At 45.5% G+C, this 24,641-nt stretch overlaps 1 protein-coding gene across 1 annotated transcript in view; it reads right to left on the bottom strand.

Moving 5' to 3' along the window:
• The window catches only part of eva1aa (eva-1 homolog A, regulator of programmed cell death a), a 98,507-nt gene that overhangs the window by 65,985 nt on the left and 7,881 nt on the right, over positions 1–24,641 (bottom strand). Inside the window, exons 2-4 of the mRNA XM_084081706.1 lie at positions 10,853–11,076; positions 8,536–8,659; positions 5,790–5,942 (exon numbers count right to left, since the gene is read on the bottom strand). Of these exons, the coding sequence (XP_083937832.1) occupies positions 5,790–5,942; positions 8,536–8,659; positions 10,853–11,076 (501 nt within the window). The remainder of the gene's footprint in view (positions 1–5,789; positions 5,943–8,535; positions 8,660–10,852; positions 11,077–24,641) is intronic.

Below are 24,641 nucleotides of genomic sequence, written 5' to 3'. Positions count from 1 at the left end.
TCCTGTAGCGACGTTGATCTAGAGCTGTATCGGTGTAATCTGCAAACTATCAAGTGACTCTACTAGTAACATTACTCTACTACTGTACTGTATGTTGACTACCAGCCCATTTGCCGGCTCATGATCGGAGCCTGAAGTTCGCTTCAGGCTTGCTCCAAGAGTGAAAGCACGCTGGTCGTCATGTCAAAAAAACAAAGAGTCTGAGAGCTGCATGCAAAGCGCAGAGGGCTATTTAGATGTCAGGAGGTGTGCGTGATGATGGTAATGGGGCAGATGAGAGAGGAGTGCCGAACTTGGCCCGGTCCTCTTCTGCACCCCTCCCCCCCACCCCAATCCTTCGCTTTGAGGATCCTTGGTCGCCGCCAAGACCTGTCTAACCCCACCCCAAGTCCAAGTACGAGGAGAGATCAAAGAAGTCTTGTGTGTGTGTGTGTGTGTGTGTGTGTGTGTGTGTGTGTGTGTGTGTGTGTGTGTGTGTGTGTGTGTGTGTGTGTGTGTGTGTGTGTGTGTGTGTGTGTGTGTGTGTGTGTGTGTGTGTGTCATTTAATTCCTGCTGCTGCTATCAGCCCATATCATGGGGACAGTAACCTCCTACTGCTACTGAAACAACTTGTTTTTCTGTGTCCACCGGTCCAAGTGCTCAAAAATTCCCTCCAAGAACCAAGTATTTCCTACTAAATCTTTTTAGAATGTAAAATAATTACGACAGAGCTGCTGTCTGGCATCGGACGTTTGGACAAAAATGGATGTTGAAATGTGTTCCTTTTTTTGCAGGGGCAGATTAAAAACAAACTACTAGTGTTAGTGTACAAGCAAATCCCTACTGCTGTTCCACTGTAATCTCTCTCTCTCTCGACAGACACAGACACAGCACCTGGGCAGGTGTTTGGGAGGAGTGTGTGTGGTCACAGGTGTTGAGCTGAACACCACAGCCACACCTCTGCTCCTTTACTGAGGGTAGGCCAAGAGATTACTATGACCTGCTCTTGTTGGCCCATGAAAATATGGGTTAATAAACCAACAACAAGTACACCGCTATGAAGAATAAACTGAAGCACTCGCTACTACTCACTCACTATAGGCCACCACATGGACGCACACACAGACACGCGAGCGCGTGCACACATACACGCGCACACATACACACGCACACGCCCGCACGCCCGCCCGCCCGCCCGCCCGCCCGCCCGCCCGCCCGCCCGCCCGCCCGCCCGCCCGCCCGCCCACACACACACACACACACACACACACACACACACACACACACACACACACACACACACACACACACACACACACACACACACACACACACACACACACACACACACACACACACACACACACACCACACACCACTACTACAAGTACACAACCACACTCAGTTGTGTGTGCCACCACGATCACACTTGCACACAGCCACACACGCACGCACACATGCACGCACGCACGCACCTACACACACACACAAACACACACACACTGAATCTCCTCATATGGGAATTTCCCTAAAAGGAGTATACAAATGACATCATTGCTGAGGTATAATTATGGGCCCGAGGATTGTACCAGGCAAGCCGAATCGAAGGCCGAATAGTGGCAGAATATTTGCATCAGCGTCCAATAAGGTTAGACTCAAATAAGATAACACTGAAACCAGGTATTCCTAAACGTAACCTCAGTAAAACAGTGCCAGAACCCTAAACTTACTTCTAACCTTATCCTCAGTAAAACAAATACAAGAATACAAGAACCGCTGGGGGCGAGTGTGTTTTGGGGCGAGCGTTCCGGTTACAATGATAAGCTGTGTGAGGTGCTGGAAAAAACTGAAAGGAAAGTTTGGAAACCCAACTACAAGCTGCCCTTCCTCCTAGAACTGTGACCACATTTAACGGAGATCCATTAAAGTTCACAGGCTGGCTAATAGATTTCACACAGGTTATCGCTGATAAAACAAATCGAAATTTTGATAAGTTGGCTAACCTGGAACGGTGTACGATAGGTAAAGCACGAGATATCACAATTGCCTGTCGAAACATAGCGTCTCCCTCCAAAGGGTACAAGAAAGCTATACACAGCTATGTGTCGAACTTACGTAGAGGCAGGATTTGATTGATTTGTTGACTTAGTTTGCGAAAATACGAAGCAGACGTCAAGAGTACATTATAAACCTATTACCTTACAGTAGGACAGATGTCGATCAGAGAAGTAAGCAAGGTCCACATAACGCTCCAGCTATAAACCACCAAAGTCAAATCAGATCCTCCCAATGAAGACTGCTCATAAATCCAGAAGGGAGACCCCCAGGGGGATTTAAGAAACAATGCCCTGTGGTCAGGAACACTCCACTAACCACTGTCCTAAACCTTTTCTCTGCCGACAGAGAAAAAGAAAGACTGGATAATGTACAGTATTAGCTCTCGCAAATGCGCCCACGTCCATCAGGCGTGAAGTTGTACACTGAGAATTAAGTGTACAACGTGTCAAGAACATCAACTCAACATCCTTCACGATATCAACACTGATCTGACCACAAATCATCATGAGATACCTGAATTGGTTGCAACTTATATTTGGCGCTTATATTCTGGCGCTAATGAATCAACGAAAGCGACTATATTTTCATCGATTCATTATGTTGATAGCCCTATGAGTGCTACTCAAGCTTGTTGAAGAGTTCAATGAGCCACAACGCGGTACGTTGTGAGCTTGTAGATCGGCTATTTTCACTTTGTGTGTGTGTGTGTGTGTGTGTGTGTGTGTGCGCACGCGCACACACACACACACACACACACACACACACACACACACACACACACACACACACACCAAATCACCTTGAAGCAAAGGAGGAGGGCAGGGCTGGGAAAAGCATTTAGAGATAATTAACAGGGGTCATCTGAGCTGTCACTCAAGACACCCTCACTTCCTGCTCGCAGTGACACGGCTGCCACATCAAACACCAGTGTGTGTGTGTGTGTGTGTGTGTGTGTGTGTGTGTGTGTGTGTGTGTGTGTGTGTGTGTGTGTGTGTGTGTGTGTGTGTGTGTGTGTGTGTGTGTGTATGTGTTTGGGAGTGACAAAGTGTACATGTCATGGGAAGATAAGGAGAGAGGGGGGTGTATAAAATGAGAGGGAAAGAGTACATGTGAACAGCAACAACAATAAGGCGTAAGTGTATGTGTGTGTGTGTGTGTGTGTGTGTGTGTGTGCGCGTGCGTGTGTGCGTGCATCGCGCACACTCTGTGGTGTATGCCTATGTACGTGCGTGCACCATTGTGTCAGCACATGTGTCCAGTGCATGTGAGTGAGTGAATGTGTGTGATTTGACAGTAAGCACTACCGTAATCTGGCCCTTTTGTACCGTTGTAACTGTAGAGTCCATTGGCCATCGACAGGGAGAATACTCTGCTACTGTATTTAATCCTCTGCCTGAAACCAGATAGGAGGCCATTCCTCCGGCTCTCACCTAACCCTACCACCAGTGCTTCTCAAACTTTTCCCATAACTCTGGAAGTTTACAAATGGAACCAAATGGACACTTACGGGTCCATTTGGTTCCATTTTGTTCACTCCCAAAGTTACAGAACTAACCTAAAAGAATGGCTGATATCAGGTTTTACTGATATGTATTGAATTGAATTGTATGTATTGTATTGACAGAGGTTTTTTCCTTTTAGCATAACTTTTGACTGTACTAAATGTACTGTTAACAAACTTGTTAATAAAGTATTCAATCAATCAAAGACATGTAAAAGAGTCCATTTGTGCCTAACCTGATGTACACTGTAGCAGCTGGATGATGCTATGTGTAGCTGAATATACGATATGTAGATATCTTAGATTTTTGCCTATATCCTTAACATGTTTCTCAGCTTCTGTTTGATTTATTCTTTATTTGATTTATTGTTCTCCTCTCTCTCCCTGTCCCCCCTCCTCTTTTATTTTTCCTCTTCCTGTAACCAACAAAAGCGATGGAGCTTGCACAAAAAGATGATTCCACCCACTTTACACCTGTAAACCTGTTTATGTGACAATAAAGTTCATTTGGAACCCCCTCAAGGAACACTGAGGGTCCCGTACCCCACTTTGAGAATCACCGCCCTTCACCATAAAATCCTCAGTGTTAATGTATCCATTAGTGCATTCTCAGAATTCAGTGATCACTGTGGAGTTTACTGTGTACAGTACATGCCTAAATGCATGTGGAGGGGACAGGTCGAATATGTGTAAAAGAGGACCGATATGTGCATAAACACCCACGCGGACACACACATTAGCTCTTTGGGGGCCTGTTAACGTATAGCTGATTGAGCTACTGATTTACAAGCGGAAAGCAAACCTACATGTCCGTATCCGTCTGTACATTAACAGTACAAAGGCACAATACACACTGAAGCTACTGTAAATGAGTGAACTCTTCAACCCAAAGGCCATGGCCTCATCAGCAACTACACAGCTAAATCCTTAGTCTTGGTTTGACTCTGAACGTGTAAAAAGTGACCTGTAAAGGTCAGTTTTTTTTACTTGTGTATGATTATAAAGCTAATACCTCACGTGGGTCCAAGTATGGCCCCATTAACATTCCCCTCCACCAAACTCAAGTGTACATCTGGACATCCTATGCACGTGCGCATGCACACACACACACACACACACACACACACACACACACACACACACACACACACACACACACACACACACACACACACACACACACACACACACACACACACACACACACACACACACACACACACACACACACACACACACACACACAGAGGAACTCAATACTGTGCCTTTGCTACGAGCCAACTGTGCTTTGGATGACAGAGACATCTGATCTACATTCCACTCCTACTCCCCTGGCAGTGTGTGTGTGTGTGTGTGTGTGTGTGTGTGTGTGTGTGTGTGTGTGTGTGTGTGTGTGTGTGCGCGCGCGCATGCACATTTGTGCGTGTTTGAGAGTATGTGGTTTTATTTGTCGAAACCCTCTATGAGCTGCAGCAATGCTGGCTACAGTAAACACAAAAATACTATATTCGAAACAGCGACATTTACCTTAATGACCATTATAAAACATCCGGTAATAAATACAGTGGGTCGTTGCGAAAAAGTCAAAATAGCATACATCATCATTACAAATAAAGAATGGCCACGTCAGGCTATAGTGTTCCCTTCAAGCCTCCTAGGCCAGGAAAGGAAACCGTAGAGGAAATGGTAAAATAAGCCCCCAGATCACAACGTTCCAACACAAAGACAGAAAGAACACAAGGTGTGTACATCTCTCACAAATAAATATTGTCAGAATTTAAGTATGTACAATGTGTGTGTGTGTGTGTGTGGTGTGTGTGTGTGCGTGTGCGTGTGCGTGTGCGTGTGCGTGTGCGTGTGTGTGTGTGTGTGTGTGTGTGTGTGTGTGTGTGTGTGTGTACGTACATAGTTATATAGTAAACAAACACACACATGTTGTCGCTGTCAGGTCGAAACCTTGTATGTCCAAAACGGTTCCTTTTTTATTATTATTATTTAAAAAAAAGAATTGATAGTGAAAATAGCCAATCTACAAGCCCACAACGTGCCGCATCCCGGTGCCTTGTGGGCTTGTAGATCTGCTACTTTTGTGTGACACACTAGTATGATGGCAGTAGGGCCTTAAAAACATGTAAAGTTGAAATATGGAGGTACAAGGTTTCTGCCCGACAGCAACGATATGCTGATAATGTACATAGAACATAGATCGTGAGTGTATATATATATTAAAAAAAAAATCTCAAGTCTCACCTACTGATGGGGCTCTCCTGTGGTGTACGGGACACTCCAGCGTGCCCTGCTGAGTTCTGCCAAACATGGCGGAGTAGACGGCGATCTGCATGCCCCGCTTACAGCTCAGCTTCATCCTCTCCTCCTCACACACCACCTTGCTCTTGTACTCATCTGGCGACAGAGGGAGCGTTTTTTTGATTGATTGATTGAATACTTTATTAACAAGTGTGTTAACAGTACATGTAGTACAGTCAAAGGTTATGCTAAAAGGATAACACAAAAAAAAAACCCAGGGGCTTGTTTGTGTCCATTGTGGCCAATTGTACTCAATTCATCAGTATAGACATACAAAACATACAATACAATACAATACAGTACAAAACATATCACATATCAGTAAAAGCTCCAGAATGAGCAAAAGGAGGGATGAGAGAGAGAGAGAGAGAGAGAAAATGGAAGGGGAGGGGGGGGGGGGGTAGAGGGAGAAAGGCGGGGGAGGGAGAGGGGGAGACACAAACGGCAATGAGTGTTGGAATAGCAAACCCGATATATTCAGTTTGGGGGGGATTCTACTTGATGCTCAAAGTTGGGGAAGTAGACACATGCATCCTTTTAAATGTAGCCTAATACTTTAACTATAAAAATGTAGTCTTCAATGCTGAATAAATCAACTGGTCTACGAGTATAAGCAAAGCAAAATCCAGAGTACATTTTCCTCAAGCCAAAACAACACATTGTGTAGCCCCTAGCTTTAATAATGTGAAAGGGGGAAAGCCAGTAAAGAAAGAGGCACTTCAGTCTAAGTGAAAGGGGCAGGAAACAGAGACAGTGGACATGTAGAGCCATGCAGAGGCATTCCAACGCTCCCATCCAGCCACAGTGACCTGTGACCAGCCACGGCAACCACACAGCAGCTTCACTGACCAGGAAATCTAAACACCAAAGCACCGTGGAGGCTGGGAGTGGGCTGGGGTGTACACTGTAAAATACTGAGTGTTACTTTAAACCTCAAGAGTGTACAAGTGGAATCAAATGGACTAGGTGTCACTTTGGTTCCATTTGTGCAATCTTGGGAGTTAAAATAACACAGACGACTTTACTTTGTAGAACAGGAATGTATATGAGAGAGCGAGAGAGAGAGAGAGAGAGAGAGAGAGAGAGAGAGAGAGAGAGAGAGAGAGAGAGAGAGAGCAAGAAAGAGAGAAGGTGTGTATTTTATGTGTGTGCAAGGTGGACCTTGATATCTCCCAGTGATGGATTCTCTCTCTCTCTCTCTCTCTCTCTCTCTCTCTCTCTCTCACTCGCTGCCTCTTTCATCCCCTCACTTCCTGTATTTCCTTCAATCTCTCCCTCCATCCCAGCTCTCCCTTTCAGAGGCAGTGACACCTGCCCGTTGCACCTCACTAACGCCCCATGCGTCCTTTCTCTGGTCTCTCCGGGGAGTCATTGGTTAAGTGACAGAGAACAAAAGCCTGTTGATTGGCCGTTGGAGCGAGTGGATTAGCGTCCCGGTTCCTGGTCACTCTAGTGTGACCGCTACGCAAGCTCAGCACAGCACGGCTCGGCTCGGCTCAGCACAACATGTGAATGAAGACCACCTCTCTCTGGGTGGGATTACTACACTGCTGTGCCTCCCCTCTTCTGGAGTGATACTCTTAAGCGCAATACATACATTTCTCTCCGAACTATAGTTCGGGACACCTGTCTGAACTGGAATGATTTCTGACCTTTCTGAGAGAGCAAGAGAGAGGGACAGACAGACAGACAGACAGACAGACAGACAGACAGACAGACAGACAGACAGACAGACAGACAGACAGACAGAGTGACAGAGTGACAGAGAGAAGGGTAGGAGAACAGAGACCAGGACCAGGCCCTCCAATAACAATGGAGGAATGGAATAAAATACTCAAAATTGTCTATAGATAAGATTATAGATTTCAATCATTTTTTTAATATTCAAATTTACAAAGTGTAACACTCCTATTTATTTTCATATTTGTTTGATTTATTCTTCTGATATTCACTCCTACCCAACAAGGCAAAAACATTTACATTCATTTACCTTTCTGTCATACTTCAAAACAACAGTTTTTCATATAATATAGAGGCACAGTTGTGGAACTCTCTACATCTATAAAGTCATCACCTTCCTTGCCAACCTTCAGGAAATAATAACAAAACATCTTATCTAATCTACATTGTACTAAATTATATGAAATCCTATATGAGCAAGAGTTACTGATATGTAACTCTGACTCATCACATTTGTTTTCTTTATCGTTTTTTGCAGGTGTTGTGTTTTTATCTTCTTTATTGTATTGCTGGTGCCCTTGTAACCTCAAATTTCTCTTGTATTGTTCTCATTGAACTTTATGTAATGATCTCCTCCACTAAGCAAAGGATTCAAAATAAGCATATTGGCCCTCTTCCCTTTATTGCACATATCAACAAATAAACAAGAGTCACTTGAAAAAGTGGCTGGCACCGCTTAAAAACAAGTGTCATATCGAACATTATCTACGGTTAAAAAACTGACTTGTCCAGACCCAGTCACCTTCTGTATATCCGCCACTGCCGTGTCAGTTTACCTTTCAAACTGAATTAAACTGAAAGCCAATTAAAAGCTCAGTCTGAGTGAACAACTGTGCGTCAAAGAGAACAGAAGATCAACAGTCATATGATAAATGACAACATAAAGGGGGACAGATAGGCATGTGAGTTGGGGTGCGGGGTGTGGTGGTGGGGGTGATGAGGGACTTACTCGGCCTGCATTTGTACCAGACAATGAGGTATTTACTGCTGCCGGGACACTGGTCTGTTCCAAACACGCGGCTGTTGACAAGGACCTGACAGCTCCTTCTGTCCTGGCACTCGTCCAGCATTTTCTGCCAGGAGAGAGAGAGAGAGAGAGAGAGAGAGAGAGAGAGAGAGAGAGAGAGAGAGTATGACAGTGAGCGAGAGAGCAAGAGAAAGGGGGTGTAGAGAAAGAGAGAGAGAGAGAGAGAGAGACAGAGAACAATAAGCCAGCAGCGGTGAGACCAGCGGCACGCAAAAACCTAAAACCACATCAAAGGGCCTGCCGAAGAGGCCATGGGAATGTTACGGAGGAGAGGAGGAGGAGTAGACAGGAGGGCAGGTAAACGAGGGAGGGAAAAGAGAGAGCAAAAACAAAACAACAAACAACAACACGAGAAGGCGTCTCTGGGTTACTCTCGAGTCACTTCCTGGCATCTCTTCACATGGTCTCTCCGGTTTCACCGTCTTTTAGGTGTTACATCTTAAAGCTCGCCTGGGAGACAGGTGAGCACATTCCACAGTGAACAGCATTCTCCCTCAACAAGTCCCCGTCTTAGGAGGAGGAGGAATGACTGGGGTTCGACGTCTAGGGTTTTTAGGCCGGGCATTTCCCCCGCAATTCAAGACTAACACAGGGGTTGTGTTTGTTCCAGTGGCTGCCCAGTGTTTCGAGCTGCAAAGTGCAACGCTGGGCTGGTTGCGGTTGGTGCTTCGGGGCAAATAAGGCATCCGATCTGAGCATTTCTACCCCACAAGAACAAAACCCTCCACACACACACACACACACACCCACACACGTACCGGGACCCCCCCCATGAGTGATTTTAGCATGTGTATGAACATAAATCACATGAACACACGTGAGGATGTTTGTATCCCTCCCTGTGTCGCACGTCATTTAAGAAACACAATGCTTGTGGTGTGTGTGTCTGTGTCTGTGTGTGTGTGCTATTGAAATTTGAAAAAGAAACAGCTTGTACCTCCAACCTTGGCAGACGGAAAGAAAGCCATTCAACAGTCCACACATAGATATGATGTCAGCCACTAAAAGCTAGATCTGTCATCAAACCTTCAAATGGCTTGAAGACCATTTTAAATAGAAACTTCACGGTGCAATAATACCAAATGAAGTTTTATGAAAAGGTGTCTACACAAGCTTGTCTTAATGTGGGTGGCATGTTGCTCGACGGGTCGCTTCGTCACAATGTGTTCTCTGTGTATGTGCGTTCACGGTCCCCTATGGCTATTTTGGAAACAGTGGGTGTTCAATGCCTAAAGGGCAGGGGGGCTGAGAATAAACTGAAAAACAGGATGTGTGTGTATGTGTGTGTGGGAGGTTGGTATAAAGGGAGGTCTAGCCCTAGCTGCATCCCCATCAATTTAAGAGAGGATGAGGGGAGGGGCATGAAATGGCTTTGTGTTACGAGGGCCTTGTGGCGAGCTCGCCTCAACTATAGAGTGCAACTTGCTGGAAAACATCTTCACAATGCATTCCACGATCGGCTCAGTTGCTCTGAGTTTTAATCCCTTGGGGGGATTGTTTCACAAAACAAATTTGACAGGACGCTATCTCTCAAGTAAGCTCCGCAAGAGAGGCAGCAAGAGACTGGCTTGTTGATTGGTGAACGGTTATGCCTGATTTATACTTGATTGTGCGCCACGTCATGCACCAAAAACAGCCAATCTACAAGCTCACAACGCGTCATATCTGTGAGCTTGTAGATCTGCTATTTTAAACTAAGCATGATTTGATTTGTGTTGTGGAGGAAAAGGAAAGGATCTAGGGCAGAGGAACATGGGAGACATAAGAGAGAGTGAGGGATGGTTTCCTTGGATACAGAGAGGATTATTGAGGATGCAGGAAGCTCGACTTGAATGAAACCTGGAAGAATGTTTTCAGAATGCTGAAATCAGAAACACTTTATTGTCAGTATGTAGATAGAACATATCTGTACATACATGAACTGGTTCTGGTTTTAGGTGTCATGGATAGGACAATAACACTTTACAGTTTACAAATGACAACGTCAACCCTCAATATTCCTCAATATCAGATGAAGTTTTGTTTGTTTTCTTCACCAGTAGATTGATTTTTTAATTATGTATTTTTTATACATTTTATATATTTTCTTATAGCTACGCATAAGGTTCTTTTTCTACATGTAGGCAAAAATAAGTGTCTTTGCCAGATGACATCAGTTTGCAAAAGAGCAGTATAAACCCCATGAATTCCAGCTCAGTTCTACAGTAGGCGTCTGAATGGAGGCAGTGTTGTTGGTTACCTGTAGTGCTGTGGAAACAGAGCAGTATTTGTCATCTTCCTGGGTTTCGTGAGAGCCAAACAGGGCCTGGTAGCTCTGAGGACACTGCTGTGGGTGCGAGGGCCCTCTCCTGCCATAGAAAGCGGACTGGATGGTGATGGTGGTGCGGGGCGGACAGCGTACCGCAAGGAAGTCTCCGTCACAGGCCTGCTCTGTGTAATTCTTCAGCACCTTGGACAGGTAACCTGTGGGAGATGCCAAGACAACACAGCCAATGGTTACCATGGAGACACTAGTAAACACACACATGTGTGATCTTTGCTTTTCATCTTTCAACAGAGCCGTTTGAGAGACTTCAGTGTGAGACTTCACTCTGGGCTCTTAAGTACATCAAACAAAAAGGCAGATTCTGCTTTCAAAGCCTGTGATTGGGTGACTTTATTTAATGTCCATGAAGTGAAACCAATAAAAGACAAGCTTTCCCCGGTAGAAGAGAACAAATCAGCAAAGCAAATCAGAAACAAGCACTAATGTACTAGACACTCATTGCTTCAACTCGTCCGGGGCTAGACTACTCTCCTCCTTCCTTCCTCCTAATCCCTCATTTCATGCTAGTGCCACATGCAGAAAGGGTTGGCACGCAGCACTATCTATTGTTTTTAAGGAGTGCCTCAGTGGTTGACACACTCCCCTCTGAAGGCACAGGGTACATTTAGCAATATCAACCGCGTCTCCATGGCCCATTTGCAATGTGGCATATCAACAAGCCCTGACAGACAACTGCTAACTTTTTCTCATGGCTCCGGGCCTAGAGTACCACAACAACACATAGATGCTAAAGCATTAAGAGTCCTTAGCGGTTGGCGTCACGCCTCGAGTTACTACTGCAGAAACAGACTGTGGTGTTGAGACACAGGCTTTCAGCTAAACCATTGCAAGTGTGACTATTGCGTGTGTGTGAGAGCCTCTTTTCAGATGCAGTTTATTTTATTCACTAAGAGAGTTGCTAACAAACAACGTTACACAAGGAGGTATCTAGCCCAACACGTCTAGAAGTATTACATAAACCATGCAATGAAACGCAACACCAAGGAGCTGCTTAGAGTTTCACTGAACCTTGTAGGATAGGTCATATACTGTATGTCTGTGCACTCTTTTAAAGTTCCAACTCTGTTGGCTAACAGCACTGTCCTACTGCTGGATCCGGCCTTTGAGAGCCATCAGCCTGTCAGTCAATGGGCCAGTCAGTCAGTCAGTCAGTCAGTCAATCAGCAAGCTAGTCGGACAGCCAGCCAGCCAGCCAGCCGGCCAGTCAGTCAGTCAGGAGAGAGCTGAGAGCCCCATCACAAAGCCACCATTAACATTCCAGCCTTTGAGAAGGGAAGCAGAGATAAAGGAGAAAGCATTTTCTTTTCTTCTTTTTTCTTTGGCCAATGTCATATAAAGTCTTTATTTTTCAGGACCATTTTGTGACAACGAAGCCTTTATGACAAAAGTCTTCCTCACCGACACTTTGCTTTCACTCAACTTTTCCCATGCTAAATACAGGTCAAATGGAAGAGAATACTTTATTTTTTTGGGTGGCAAAGGACAGGGGTACATTTCCTGGCCACTACCAAGGCCAGGTTTTGAATCCTCCACTTCATCCGGTGTGATCTATCACTGCACTAGCAACTCCTACTGTCTGTTCAGTGGGGTATGGAACTAGGCAGAAAAGCATGTCGCATTATGTCTTCCTAGTGAAACTCCTCACTGTCAGGCCTAGATGTCGCGTATCGGAGGAGACACATGCTCTCCCTAGGACCAACTGTAGGAGTTAGCATGACAATGGACTAGAATACATGGAGAATCGAGAATTGCCATAAAGACTACATTGGGAGACAAAAATACAAAATGTATATTGTCAGACTTGATAACCAGAGAAGTAGCCGAGAAGTCAAATTTCAGAGCTCATACTTCAAATTCTGAGAAAATAGGTGCAAGCTTTTTAGGCCAATTGTATTTATTCCCATAGCGAGCTCAGCTTCCTGGCTAAGTGCTCTGCAAACACATTTGCGGACAGTCAACACACACGCACGCTCACGCCCACTCATAAACTGGACACACTGTGATTCAGTTACCTTTATTTGGTCTGTTGGGGCTAAGCTAGAGGTAATAAGGTTGAGACTGTGTTCTCTAATGCACTCGCACACGCGCACGCGCACACACACACACACACACACACACACACACACACACACACACACACACACACACACACACACACACACACACACACACACACACACACACACACACACACACACACACACACACACACACACACACACACACACACAGAGTGTCCCCTTATCACCATGGACACAGTTAAAAGGATGAGGAGAAGCCAGGCACATTCTCAGGCTTCAAAAGGTCAGGCACACTCTAAAAGGAGATGGTTATTAAAGCGCTATGGCTCACAGTAATAGGTTTGCACCTGTGACTGGATTGTGAAACATGAAGTAAGGGCTGTCCAGTCTTATTTAAAACTCAATGATAATTCCTTATCCGGATGCGACAAACCAATATATCACACGTGGGAACGCCGGCTACAGCTCTGATTACAACACATAAATAAACATGAACATAAACAGCTGATAAAAAAAGACACATGCAGCCATCACTGATTTTATGGTCTCAGTGTACAGAACACTTGAATACCAGTTTGTTTCTGAGATTGACTGACACATATTCCACTCTGATCATGACAACATTTTATGTTTGATTATTATTATTTATTTAATTAATGGATTGTGTCGCCCTAACAAGTTGCTTCCCCCTCCTTTGTGATCTCATTCTCACAACACACAGGGCTGCTGGCATGGCTTTGCCTGCCACATTCCACAAAGGGTGAGAGGGAACTTGGCATTCCCCCTGACAGCGAGACCACACACACGCACACACGCACACACACACACGCACGCACGCACGCACGCACGCACGCACGCACGCACGCACACACACACACACACACACACACACACACACACACACACACACACACACACACACACACACACACACACACACACACACACACACACACACACACACACACACACACACACACACACACACACACACACACACACACACACACACACAGATGCATGCACGCATAGCCCAAAAAACAGAAACAGCAACAGAACATAACGTGGTAGCAACATAAGCCCAGCGGCAGAGGAGGCGTGCAATGTTTGTGAGACGATATCACGTTATTAGGGCTGGTTCGTGGCGCAGTGCCAACGCCTTCAGACACCGGTGGGTTTCACCGGTCTTCCATCCGTGGGGTTGTGGCAGTGAAACCATGGCAACGGCCACGTTGGGGTTACGGAGCGGGCGAAAGGAGATAAATGACAGAATTCACAGAGACGCGCCGTGGAGAGCGCTCTGTCCTCAGGCTACCTCCAGCAGGTTCTGAGAGGTGATGGGCGGGTCAGAGTGTCATTGGATGGAAGGATCCTGGAGCAGGGGAGGCTGGAGAACCACAAACACACCGATATGCCTTCCTCTCCACCCCTTCAGTGGAGGATTGTGGGTAAAGGCAAACAGATTATCTCACTAGGGCCCTGAGGCCCTTTCTAAAGAATATGCCTCCTTCTTTCTTTATTCCTTCCTTTCGCCTCATCTACCTCGCGTTCTCTTCTCGTCTTCTTGTAGTGTCACCATTGCCCTCCAACACTGCCCCCCCCCCACCTCCCCACCTCCCGCCTTCACTCTACCTTGTTGACTGAAGCCTCCTTTCAAGGCTGACAATCAGGCGGGGTTAAGGCACCTGTGTAAACCGCCCGGCCAATGACAGGTGTCCCTCAGAGGCAGAGGGATTGAACAATGCCCGTGGAACACCCAGGCGTCTCTCCTTCTTTCTTCCCCGCCCTGCTCCTTTTCATGTGGGCCCCGACTCCTTCCCCTTAACTAGCTCCCTGCCCTTTCCCTTGACAAAAGCACCAGCCTATTATGTCTGCTGGCTTGTGTATTGGGTCAATAAAAGACAGGAGGTTGCGGTCGACACGCGGTACCACTGTATAAACAGGTAGACCTCTCGTGCGAGTACGGTTTGAAAAGGGGGTCCGGAGGGCTCAGTTAAACCGATTTGTTTAACAGGTAGGGCGCGGACAGACGCCCATACAGAGGGTATCATACGCTAAAGCCTCTGGTCTTGTGGTATGAGTCAAACCTGTCGAAGGGCAGGGATCTCCACATCTCAGTTGTATAGCGAGGCTTTTCGACAGCGGTGGAAGAAGTACTCAGGTTTTTTTTTACTGAAGTAAAAGTAGTAATAACACAATATAAAAGTACTATAAAATATTATTTATAATATAAAATATAAAAGTTACAAGTAAAAGTCCTGTATTCACATTTGAATTGAGGAAAAGTACAGCATTGACAAAATATACAGTACCAAATGTACCAAGCTCACAACGCATCGCATCACAACACGTTGTGAGCTTGTAGATCTATGTTCGAATAGCCTAAGTGTAAAATAGGGCTTAAGTGGTTTGTTTAGGTACGAAAATAACTAGTAACTAAAGTTTTCAAGTAATTGTAGTAAAGTAAAAACACCTCAAAGGCGTACTTAAGTACAGAACTTGAGTACATGTACTTACTTTCCACCACTGCTTTCGGCTGTGTATCACGTGACCTTTCGGCCAATCGTAAAGCTAAAAAGCCGAGGCCCCTGCTGGCAATTAGCTCCTCATTTGTGGTCATGTGATGGCTCTGTGGCCTGACCTGCCACTGGACAGGGTCAGGTTGGAAAGAGATTAGTGACAGGTCGCTGTGTTGTGTCAACATAGAGAGAGAGAGAGAGAGAGAGAGAGAGAGAGAGAGGGAGGGGGGGGGGGGGGCTGTCAAGAGAAGGATTTCCTCCACAGGAATCTCAGATTAGATAAAACAAAAACCTGGTGCAGATCAGAGACAGACACTGACCAAGTTCAGCTCAGTGTACACTCCTGCTCATGAGTGTGCATGCGGAAACAGGATGTGTGTGTATCTGTGAGTGTGTGCATGCATGCATGCATGCATGCGTATGTGTGTGTGTGTGTGTGTGTGTGTGTGTGTGTGTGTGTGTGTGTGTGTGTGTGTGTGTGTGTGTGTGTGTGTGTGTGTGTGTGTGTGTGTGTGTGTGTGTGTGTGCGCACGCGTGCGAGAGATACATTCACCACGCATCACACATTATTAGAGGAACAGAGGAAAACATAACAAAAGCAAAGAGCTGATGTAAAAGTCTTCCTCCCCCAGACAGAGTGTGCTCTGTAGTCTCACCTGGCCGTCTCCTCAGGTAGGACAGGGAGGAGGCTCTCACTAATTCTCCTCATGCTCCAGTAAACTGAGTGTTCAGTGTCAGCCTGGAATGCATACGATATAGGCATGCTCTCCGGTATGAAATGGAGGGAGGGGAGAGAGGGAGTGTCTGTCCGTCTGTCTATCTGCTGGAGGATTACTCAGCTCAGGGCTTTCCCCTGTTTTTTTGAAAGATGCCGCCTGCTCCTATTGGAGAGCCCTGCAGATTGAACAATGCGCTCTGCTGTAAAGGATTAATGAGTTATGATTATGTGGCACGTAAGGCTACCTGTGTAACCGAGCTGCTACTTCATTTGAACTGGCTTTTAGTCTTCCAGTGAGTCAAGCAACTTGTTTACAATGAAATCTATCCTTTCTGAGGTGTGCTTGTAAAGCCCTACTGCAACAAACACATGTAAAACATTTTAAATTTACAGCTAAACGTAATGTTGCCTGAGAAAGTGCGTACTGTAATATATATATATTTAGTCTAGTTTAAACAGCCATACTATTCAAACTAGACTTTATCTAAACAATAATAAGCTCTCTAAAGCGATCCCACATGCAACTGAATAGACATTTATCACACCTGTAACGTAATGCTTCAAAACACCCGCACCGCAGAAATTCAAAGCAGCATTTTGAAAAAACAAAAAAACATATATCAAAGTCGATGTCTGTTTCATCTCGGGCACATTAGGCATTTAGGCATTTACAGCTTTATGACTTTATTGGTGTTATTTTAAGTAAATTATAGCCGCGTTGAAAAACCATCAAACGATCAGGGAAGCTTGTTGCGGCAGCCCCATTGCTGAAACAGGAATTCCCTTCAAGTGGCGATTACTGGAGAGAGAGAGAGAGAGAGAGAGAGAGAGAGAGAGAGAGAGAGAGAGAGAGAGAGAGAGAGAGAGAGAGAGAGAGAGAGAGAGGTTTCCCTCAAAGACAGGCCGCAAATACACACAGAGAGAGGACTGACTCCCAAATGAGGAAAACCTACCCACCTTCCCACCCCCCCAGGACAAAAGATGGAGATGGGAGCTACGGGTGACGGAAGTGGAAGAGAGGGAGGAAGAACAGGACAATGTACAAAAGACGGGCATAGTGGGGAAGAGAGAGAGAGAGAGAGAGAGAGAGAGAGAGAAATCTTTAAAAAGCACAGCCACTGCTTGCAGGATGTGGTTGGCAGAGGTCCGCAGGGCCAGAGCCTGGTGGCTTTAGGCCCTGTAGTAATTACTACCACAGCGAGAGAGCACAAGGGCTCGGAGCATATAACATGACACACGATTTATACGCGAGCCAAGCCCCAAGTCACATACGGTCAAAGGCTCTGCACTCACCCCTTTTAAGGCCTGACTCCTAACTACTTTAACCCTGGCGTCCCAATTTTGGGCATGTGGACAATTATAGTTGAAAATAAATAAATAAAATAAATACATACAAATAATAATAATAATTTACTTTCTTTCTGCCCCCCCAAAATAAATCGCAGATCTACAAGTTGACAACGCGTCGCACAGTGAGCTTGTAGATCGGCCATTTTCGAAATAATTCCAAACATTTTTGTGGTTAAACGGTTAGGCGGTTAAAGCTTAAGCATAATGATGTGCTTCCAGAATGAGACAAGTTGACGATGTGCGGTGAAAGAGGACATGAAATGCGACGCCAGACATGAGAAACTGTGAGACACCATGGAGAGCACACACTGCTGTAGAAGCATCATACATACAGTCGTAGAGGCTGCTTGAAAGAAAGCTCTACCACTGAGGTAAAAATCCCCTAGCGTTATCCTCTTTACCACTAAGCCATTCAGATTTAGGTTGAATATAAAGAAATGGCATTCTTTGACTACATACAAGGCTCTACTTATGCTTATACTTATACTACTTCTACTGTTCTTTGGGATTACCCACTCCTGCTTTAACTCTGGCGCACTTGCATATGGTCTACTTACAGTATACTAATGACAGATTTAGGCTGCTTAATATTCACTCATATGTTAATTGTTGAAGGGCTGCACATATATTACGCAGATACTCACTGTTGAAGCCTGCTGATCCAGCACATATATTCATGCTGCTGATAGTAAGCACTATCCATTCATATATTCAATGGCAATATAGATGTATATTCATTTGTATATTCATAACTCAGTCATTCAGAGAGCCGGTGCAAATATCCTGTGTCTTAGCCTAATAACTTTATTTTATCTGTGTTTCACTCTTACTGCTGTATACCATGACATCAGAACTTCTCTGTGGGAATCAATAAAGGGTTATCTTATCTCATCTTATCTTACACATTACTGTGGCTGGCTGTGACTTTTTCTCTAATCTCCACAAGATCCCAAGTCTGAGAGTGTGTCCACGGGCCAACTCAGCCCCAGCAACACCAAATGGATTCAGCTGGGCACACTGGTACAAACATAACAATGACAGATCTAAAATAAAACACACCTTTATAGTGAAAATAAGATTATTAAATACAGTTTTAACCAAACGTTAACTTTTTCTGTGGGAAGGGTTATCTTATCTGATCGTATCTTATCCATTACTGTGGCTGGTCACGTTTTGGATTATCTGAGGTTTATGTCTGACCACACTGTAGAAGCAGAGATGGAAAATGTTCCTGACGTATGCAGTAGGTAGCCAGTGACTTTGACCAGTTTCACTTTCAAAACCTTTGCAGCATGTCACACAAACAGAATGTGGCACACAACACCAATAGTTTTGATAATGTGGATTGTGGAAGTTAAATGGTGGATTTGTGGATAGGACTCTATATGAACAAACTTTTTTTTATCAACAAAACGCATCGCATTCTGTTTGTGTGACATGCATGATGCAAAGGTTTTGAAAGTGAAACTGGTCAAAGTCACTGGCCACCTACTGTAGGACTGCATTTGAATATCTGGTCAAAGTAAATAAATAAATAACATAAGTATAACATAAGCGAAAGTGTATTTTACACTAAAAACTGCAAAAGAGATTTGGTGTAGAGGGAAAAAAGGAGGGGGTCAAGGTGGTCAACAAAGTACAGTTGGGTTTTAGTTGTTAATCTACTTGCAAATCACTCTGCACACTGCAAAGAGTGCAAAAGAAGTGGAGGGCTGTACTGTATTGACAGTCATAATGGCTGACATGTGACAGCTGGCACAAGCTTCTTCATACACATACATAATATGTGGCCATAAACTCACACATGCATACTTTAGTTACACAGACACACAGTTAATGGGGATATCAGCTGAGGGGGCTTACTCACGTGAGGTTGTCTGCCTGGATTTAACCCTGGCAAAGAGTTCAGTTTGGCAAGTGGTGTATTTGGCCTTTTTGCCTGGCTAGTAAACCCAACCCAGCCTTCTGTTCAGACCTGAAACCCAGTATCTGTTTGACGCTGCGCTATGAAAACCAAGCTTATCCTCGATCAAACAGGCTAATAAAAACAGGAAAATTGGGGCAGAAATCGGTGAAAACAAAGACGAGGAAGTAAAAGAATAACAAGACAAAGGAAGGTTAGGAAGCGGAAGAGATTACGCTTGTGAAGAGCGAACATTGACCGACAGATTACTGCTATTAACGGAAGGAAGGATGAGGCATCTCTCTCTGTCTCTGAGGTTCAAAAGTATGTCTAGTAACTGATACCGCAGCACTTTATGCTTTATTTTCCCAGCAAGTGTGTTTGTGTATGCATGTATGTATGCTAGCGACTGACCAAGATATGGCTACCATGCAAACACATCTTGATCATTCGTTCTCATGTTTTTGCTTGTTTTACTTGACCTCAATGTTAAGAATGTTATTTAGATAGCATGTTATTTAAACAGATGCTAGGTTCATGGTTTACCTGGCATCCTATAGTTTCATTGTATGTCACAATGATGAATTGAGTACAATGGACCACGGTGGAAACAAGGCCCCAGCCTCAAAACTGCTAATAAGGAATTCAATCAAAAAAATTATTTCACTCTTATCATCTAATATTCATGTTTAGCTTGTCTTCTCTGTGTGCATGTTATGTCCCCAGGAGGAGAGCAGTCCTGCTGGGGTCCCCCTCTCCCTGTAGACTGAGACTGGAGCCGTAGCAGCTCAAGTCATTAACGCCGGCGGAGACAAAAACACAAACACTCTCGCTTGTCTGATCACCTCCCTGCTCCCAGCAATCGCTGACTAGCTTATCTTCCTATCCTAACACCTACAGGCATGTACACATGCACGCGCACATATGCGAGCACAGGTACAAACATGCATGCACGCACGCACGCACAAACATACGCATGCACATAAATACCTCAATCACATTGACGCTAGCCTCAGAAGTCATTACCCCCCCCCCCCCCCCCAACCCCCCCGGGGTTCCTACACAGGATCTATTTATTTGCTCTTGTCTTGCCGTAGGAATCCAATAGCGACGGAGCCCCAGGCGCTGACATGGGCTGTATGTGTGTGTTATGACCATAGGGTCTCAAAGAGGCCACACTAACACTTTCCAACACACACACACAGGAAGGAATGGGGAGAAAACAATAAAGACTTAGTAGAGATGTAAGGATAGCAGAGAGATCGAACTAAGACAAAACAGGTTCAAAAGAAGAAAGTGCACAGTTGCATCTAATTTGGAAATATGCATATATGAAGTTCAATATGAATATGAACTAAAGAGCTTCTAGTTACATAGATGCAAAACGACAGCTACATCAAACGTACTGTAACCACGTTTGTTCTTTATCTGCCAGTCAAGAAGGGATTGAGAAAATTAAATCATTTGAGAGAAAAAAAGGGTTCTGGAATGAAAGAGAGTGCTGAGAAGAAGAGAGATGTCACATGCTAAGTCAGACTAGCGGAAAGAATTCATGCCCTGGAGGAAGACATGGTAACCACAGCTTCTCTCGCTTCTTAAACTCCCAACTCTCACCTGACGAAAACAAAGCTACGATGAAACGGCTCAGCTTAAAACAAAACCACACGAAAGGCCCGGGCCGCCGTTTGGAGCCTTAGCACTCTTTGGAGCCTTTAGCCTTTTGCACACTTTAGCTACAAGGCCATGTGTGATATTCCAATTCAGCACATAGAGATGATTACAAAGTGTCCTCATGTGAATCCATCCTCTAAGCTCTTCTCAAGGGGGTGAATGACTCTATGGCATCTGCTGGGGTCAGAGATGGTGGAGGTCTCACAGCGGGATGGTGGACCCTTCGTCTGCACCCCCCCCCCCCCCCCCCCCTCCCGAAACACAAACAGAGGGTCCAACCCCTGGCCTCCCCGGCCCTCTACCTGTCCTGGTGACCCTTGAGGGTCAAGAGGCACTGCCCTGCCCTGCTCTCCGGGCAGAGATTTAGTTTTGTGTGTGTGTGTGTGTGTGTGTGTGCGTGTGTGTGTGTGTGTGTGTGTGTGTGTGTGTGTGTGTGTGTGTGTGTGTCATCGGTGGGACACAGGGGTGAAGGGGTGACGGTGAAAGTCTGCATCAATGTTCCTGGAACACACTTGCTGTGTTGCATGTGTGTGTGTCTCCAGATGCCCACATACAAAACACAGACAGACAGAAAGAGGTAAAGAGAGCGGTTGCGTGTGTGTGTGGGGAGGGGATTTGTCACTTTAATGGTCACTTTTATGGCCTGGGAGGGTTGGGGGCAGCCAGACTGATCATCTAAGTAGAGTCCAGACCAGGACCAGACAGATGTATCAGTGTTGGGTCTTTATGCGACAAAGTGGGAGACAGATGTATCCTCCTCCACAGTCAATACAATGTTGGCTTTAATTGGTTCAGTTGGGTGGGCTGACACTAGCCTACAGCAACAACACGCTTGTGTGGTAAATGAGAGTGTTGGGTTGGAAATCCCAGGCAGGAGGAAATGAACTGAATCGCGAGCGCGCGCACACACACACACACACACACACACACACACACACACACACACACACACACACACACACACACACACACACACACACACACACACACACACACACACACACACATTGATGAGAAGAACCCTGCATGCCTGCTGAGCACACCTTCAGTGGATAAATAACAGTTAAAGAAAAACAACTAGCCACCCCATCCGAGTTGCTTCATGAAAAGGACAACTGTGATCCACACAGCTGGGGCCCTGCCACCAACTATATCCCTACTTTATCATTTCTCCCCTTGATATCCGGCTTCCTAACTCCACCATCCGAGACACAATACATTTTCATGCATTAACAGCAACAGCACATACCTTTATTTAAGGTTCAAAAGCACACAAGTGGGACAAAAAGAGGAATTTCCATTTTTAAGAAAAGTAAGAATGGGTGGGGAATGGGTATTTAAAAAGCCAGGGCTTTTTCGGGGGAATTAACAAGCTTATCCGAGGAGCTGCTCCGTGAAAACAAGTGGGGACGGAACAACTCCTGAGGCGCCGTGAGAGAGAGTGAAAAGCCCCTCCATGGCATGTCCAATAGGACTTAACCAAGGAGATCCCCCTTCCATTTACAAATGCCCTCAGACAGATCTGCAAAAGGAACAACCAACACGATTGTAAAAGCTCACCCTGCTCTAGTCATTCAATGTCAGTAGGTGTTCGTTTTGCTGGGCTGGAGCTGCAAAGCAGGCTAACAACACCCAGGGCTTTTTTGGTGACTCTTGATGGCATGGCTTCTAGCAAGACAATACTACCGTAATACTAAGTTATTAGCCATACGTGCAACCTTTTTTCCATGGCAACTCTCCTGTATCAGTAAAACAATATACTGTCAGGCCTGTTGGGTCTATATTGTGTGACGCTGCATTCACACAGGCAGATACAAAGATACAAAGATTCAAAGATACAAAGATACAAAGATACAAAGATGCACAGCATATTTGTTGCTCTGTCGCTTTGTATCTGTGTTGCTCAACACGGTCGTTGACATTATCGCCTTCGCTGCGTCATCGCAGCTACAGTTGTAGTTTTGTATCTTTGCATCTGGAAGTTGAACCCAGCTAAACTGTATCTTTTGTAGCAGCTACAAACGTCGGATGTTGCTTTGTATCTGTATCTGTCACTGGCATTCATTGAAAATGAATGGTAGCATGTATCTTTGTATCTGCCCGTGTGAACGCACGCAGCATGAGGAATTTGCTTATTTTCAGATATGCCACCTGTGTTTTCTTGGGTGTCCTATAGTGACACCACCGTGGCAAATCTGGTTACGTGTTTGGTCCTGCAAAGCTCTGTCCTTTATTAAAGTTCTAACCTTTCCCCCTACCAAGAACCCCCCCCCCCCCTTCTCCCACACTGTCTCTCCTTCTTCCATACTCTTTCACTCCCTGCCTCTCTCTCTCTCTCTTACCTGCATTGGCCCGAGGGGCCAGCAAGTAAGCAACAGATTAGCAGTGCTTGGAGAAGGGGCTGTTGTAGCGTGCTGTAATGCAGACTGTCAGTCTTACACAGTTGGGGGGTGGGGGGGTGGTAGTGGTGGTTGTGTGTGTGTGTGTGTGTGTGTGTGTGTGTGTGTGTGTGTGTGTGTGTGTGGGGGGGGGGGTACACAATGCCTCCTTGTTCAGACCACAGACCAGCCCTCCTGCACCCCACCTCTCCACTTCCCTCCATCTCCGATTCTCCCTTTATACCCCCTCCCCTCGCACCACTAACCCCCCCCCCCTCCCTCTCCCCCCTTTCTATGGTTTTAATCAAACCATAAGAATTAATGGGGCGTAACATGTCATATCACACCACTGTGGAGTATCACTGTCCAGAACCGTCCAAAGAAAGGATGAGTTGAACTGGAATGTATGGAGGGATGGAGGGGGAAATGTTTTTAGGATCGACGCGGCCACGTCGTCGACTCTGAGGAGCGACATAAATCAACTCCCAGGAAGCAGAGTGAGTGAGAGAAGAGAGGAACGAGAGAAAGAAGACAGTAGGGGGGGCATCAAAGCGTGGTTGAAATTCCCACAGATACAGGAGCAGAGGTGGTGTGCGTGCGTACCTATACCTACGTACATGTGTGCGTGCAACGTGCATGTGTGTGTGCGTGCGTGAGTGAGTGAGTTTTAGAGTGTCTGGGTGTGTATGTGTTCGCAAGCATGTGTGTGTGTGTGTGTGTGTGCGTGCGTGCGTGCGTGCGTGCGTGCGTGCGTGCGTGCGTGCGTGCGTGCGAAAGTGTGTGTGTGTGTGTGTGTGTGTGTGTGTGTGTGTGTGTGTGTTTTTGTGCGTGCGAGACATGTTGATAGGATAATTTGAGCCACAATTAAGTGGGGTGGACGTGAGTACAGTAGATAATTGCGTATACACACTTACAAAACACACACCTACACACACCTACACACACACCCCCACACACACACTCACAGCTTTCACAACATTTCTTACTTTTGCTTCAGCCCTGCTCTATGTTTATGTTTGGACTGCGCAAGCATCCGTGCTTGCAGAAGCAGGCCCCAACCATTACTAGTGTTTATGGTGTCTTTATTTAGCCTACGTTTTCAATTCAAAATGAATATATAGGATTCTCCGGGCGCTGCCTTC

Source organism: Gymnoscopelus microlampas (genome assembly GCF_963454915.1).
Source record: "Gymnoscopelus microlampas genome assembly, chromosome: 16".
NCBI lineage: Eukaryota > Metazoa > Chordata > Actinopteri > Myctophiformes > Myctophidae > Gymnoscopelus > Gymnoscopelus microlampas.
Note: the sequence above shows the minus strand (reverse complement) of the source record. Positions and strands in the feature narration are given on the sequence as shown.